The sequence below is a fragment of the Erinaceus europaeus genome, chromosome 4 (genome assembly GCF_950295315.1).
Source record: "Erinaceus europaeus chromosome 4, mEriEur2.1, whole genome shotgun sequence".
In the NCBI taxonomy this organism is placed as follows: domain Eukaryota; kingdom Metazoa; phylum Chordata; class Mammalia; order Eulipotyphla; family Erinaceidae; genus Erinaceus; species Erinaceus europaeus.
In genome coordinates, this window is record NC_080165.1 from 36,099,301 (window position 1) to 36,103,105 (window position 3,805).

The 3,805-nt window shown below is 35.9% G+C and overlaps 1 protein-coding gene across 1 annotated transcript; it reads left to right on the forward strand.

Annotated features, from left to right (window-relative positions):
- The first annotated feature begins 2,558 nt into the window (after positions 1-2,558).
- Positions 2,559-3,497, forward strand: LOC103127467 (putative olfactory receptor 2B8). The gene has a single exon (XM_007538371.1). It carries the CDS (start codon positions 2,559-2,561, stop codon positions 3,495-3,497), a length of 939 nt encoding a protein of 312 aa, XP_007538433.1.
- The last annotated feature ends 308 nt before the right edge of the window (positions 3,498-3,805 follow it).

The window sequence follows — 3,805 nt, forward strand, 5'->3', positions numbered from 1 at the left end:
GGTCCTAGCTAAAACAAATAAGCAAGCAAAACAGTTATTTCGTTAACAATAAAGTGATGTGCCGGTTAAGAACATGAACTTTGACATCAAGGAGATCTGGGCTTATAATGAAACATTTAGATATTAGCTATTTAGCCACTTACATTGATTTCATATGTGAAAAGGCAGTGATAGCACAACTTCAAACTTCTTGAGATATTAATCATTCAAGTTAGTATTTAGAGCATATGAAGCACTATCAATAATAATATCAATAATTCCTAATAGAAACATTACTAACTAGCATGTTAATATTAAGTAACATGTCAGTTCTGTCTTCAGTCATCAGATACTGTAAGTTTAAAATGTAAATGTGAAAAATCAGTACATTAAATATTATCGCTTTTGCCAGGTATGTGAAACGTATACTTTCATATCGCTGATTTGGGATGAGTGTAAAGTTAGATAAGTCTAACTAATTCTTCTTATACTATTGCAGAAAAAATAGTTACTCTCAGCAGAGATTCAAGAGACATTTCAGGAATGTAAGAACACAATTTGTTAACGTTAGTGGGTCACAGAAAGAGCTCGTGCTCTGAAAGAATTCTGAGCCCTGAACAAAGGGAAGGTATAGCTTATTCAGGGGGCTTCAGGCTGAAAGCAGAAAGCATCACCACAGAAACAGATGCGGCAAGGTTAGGGGGGTGGGAATGTCAGTCCATTGCTCAGGGTCTGGTTGTCTAGTCCTGCATAGTTGTGTCTAGGGGAAGGTTAGCCTCAGGATTTACAGAAACATCACTTTAAGGAGGTTGAGGTCCTGTAGCATTCAGTGGCTGCCTTAAGGATGGAGAGGATTTAGAAGCCTCATGACCTGTCAGGGTAAGATACTCCATGAAGACGGGGAAACAGACCTCAAAGCCTCGTGTTATTTGGCCAGAGGATGTAGGTTTTCTCTTCAGTACATTTGGGCTTCCTATAGGACTTTGGTTAGTTAATTCTTTCTTTGACATAACAATACATGATGTATTAAGTTTCTATTGTGTTTGCTTTTTTAATTTGAAACATATGTTTTAGGCTGGAAAATAGCTTATCTGAAGGGGTGTCTGCTTTGCCTTTCTTGTAACTGAGGTTTGAGTCCTAGCGCTACATGAGGAATGCTACACTACAGAAGTGTCCAGGGTTTCTTTTACCCCCGTTTGTCTGTCTGTCTCTATATGTGAATGAAAAAGTTGTCCAAGGGCAGCAAAATGATATGTGCAAGAAGTCCTGGCAATACTAAAATAAATAAATAAATAAATAAGTAAGTAAATGGCAATTTAAAACAAAATAAAACAAATGTGGGTTTTTACACTGCTTAATTTTCTTGAAATTAAATTATGGAAAAGAAGGACATTTATGTTAGTGATGGAAAAATATTTCTTAGTAGTGTCTAATTCTAACTCTTCTTTTGTTTGACTTTTCCGTTATTCAGATTATACTAACATTTATTTGAGTCAATTTAATATAAATTTCTTTTATACTGAATTGATTTCTTTTACACAAGCTTGATCCAGGTTTTAAGTTTTGGAAGATTTAAAAATGTACTGTATTGCCAAACCCTTTGAATATAATAAAGCTGAATTATCTGACTGCTGAAGACTTTGAGGTCAGTATAAAAACTTTCTTATGTGATACTAAATTGTTGAACCATAATGGTAATTAGTTAACTTTAGTCCTACCAATGTACATGCTCTAGTACAACTAACACTTCAAAATAGCTCTCAAAAAAGTGGACATATGAAATCAACTATTTTTTGCATCAATAGAGATGGATTTTTCTCAAATTTTTGCACCATAAATCTTTCTTTATGTCTTTAGGTAATATTACTTTTAGTTCCACACACTCTCTCTTTAAACTAGCACTGCTTAGACAATGTATCTGCCTTTACTTATCTATTAATGAAATTATTATGGAGAGTGTTGCTGGTCATTATATTTTGTACGAAGATTATTCAACAGGATAACTTGAAAGTTTATCTTAATTACCCACAATTTGATATTTCTTATATTTAATATCATAATATTACCCTTTTTGATAATTTTAAACAAAATTATTGAACTACATTCATGAATAAATAAATTTTTACAATTGCATACTAAATACTATGGTTTGAACTTTTACCATGATAGACTAAGTCCATCTACTTTTTTTGAAGATATTGATTTTATTGTCACCAGGGTTTTAGCTGGGGTTCAGTCCCTGCAGGATAAATCCATCATCCCAGGTAGCTCTTGCTCTCTCTCTCTACTTCCTTCCAAACCTATTCTCTTTCTCCCTCCTTTTTCTCTACTTTCTTTCTTTCCTTCATTCTTTCTCTCTTTTTTACATTCATTCTTTAATTCTCTTTGATAAATCAGATAGAAATTGAGATGGGAGGAGGAAGTAGAGAGGAAGAGAGAGATAGTAGCAATACTTCACCACTTGTGAAGCTTTCTCACCCATCCTGGTGCAGATGGGATGGAGATAGTTTTTTGTTTTGCTTTGTTTTGGTTTTAATTACTAAATCCTGTGTCTTGATAGGAAGCATCCACTAACAAGGATGGAACAGAAAAATGGAAGTTCTTTCGCTGGATTCATCCTATTGGGCTTCTCTGACAGGCCTCAACTGGAGTTAGTCCTCTTTGTTATTCTTCTGCTCTTCTATATCTTCACTTTGCTGGGAAACACAACTATCATTACACTGTCCCAACTGGACCCAAATCTTCACACACCCATGTACTTTTTCCTCTCCAACTTAAGCTTTCTTGACCTGTGTTATACAACTAGTATTGTTCCACAGCTCCTGGTTAATCTCAGTGGAGCTGACAAATCTATCTCCTATGGTGGCTGTGTAGTTCAGTTATATGTGTCTCTAGGCTTGGGATCTACAGAATGCATCCTGTTAGGTGTCATGGCACTTGACCGCTATGCAGCTGTTTGCAGGCCTCTGCACTACACTGTAATCATGCACCCTCGTCTGTGTGCCCTGATGGCTTCTGCTTCATGGATCATTGGTTTTTCCAACTCCTTATTGCAGACAGTGTTGATCTTTCTTATGCCACTTTGTGGGAGAAATAAGTTGGACCATTTTCTTTGTGAGGTCCCTCCAATGCTCAAGATTGCTTGCGTTGACATCACTATGAATCAGACTGAGCTCTTCTTTGTCAGTGTTATCATTCTTTTCATACCTGTTGCCTTAATCACGTTCTCCTATTTTCGTATTGTCAGGGCCATATTAAGAATAAAATCAGCGGCTGGTCGAAGAAAAGCCTTTGGGACCTGTGGATCCCACCTTATAGTAGTGTCTTTGTTCTATGGCACAGCCATCTATGCTTATCTAAAACCTAACAATAACTACTCCCAGGATCAGCAAAAGTTTATATCTCTCTTCTACACTGTTATTATTCCCATGATCAACCCCCTGATATATACACTGCGGAACAAAGATGTAAAGGGAGCGATGAAGAAGGTGTTTTGGAAGGACTTTGGTTCCAAATGACTTTAGGGAGACACAAAATAGAAAGACTTTAAATGCCAGTGTACATATAACAAATATTTCATGTGTCATCCATATTTTTTCTGACAATTCTCAAAGGCATTTCTTTATCTAATTATTTTCTAGAAGCAAATTCCAAATCTGATTTCATGGTCTCAGTTCACCCTTCAGAGATGCAGATATCATGCTCCTAAGAATATATGTATCATAGTTTCTATCATTTTGTTAGGGAAATAATAATTTACGAGATAGTTGTTGTCACGAGTTCAGCTTCTTAACTCCCTGTGGTAAGTGTCTGCACACCATTATCA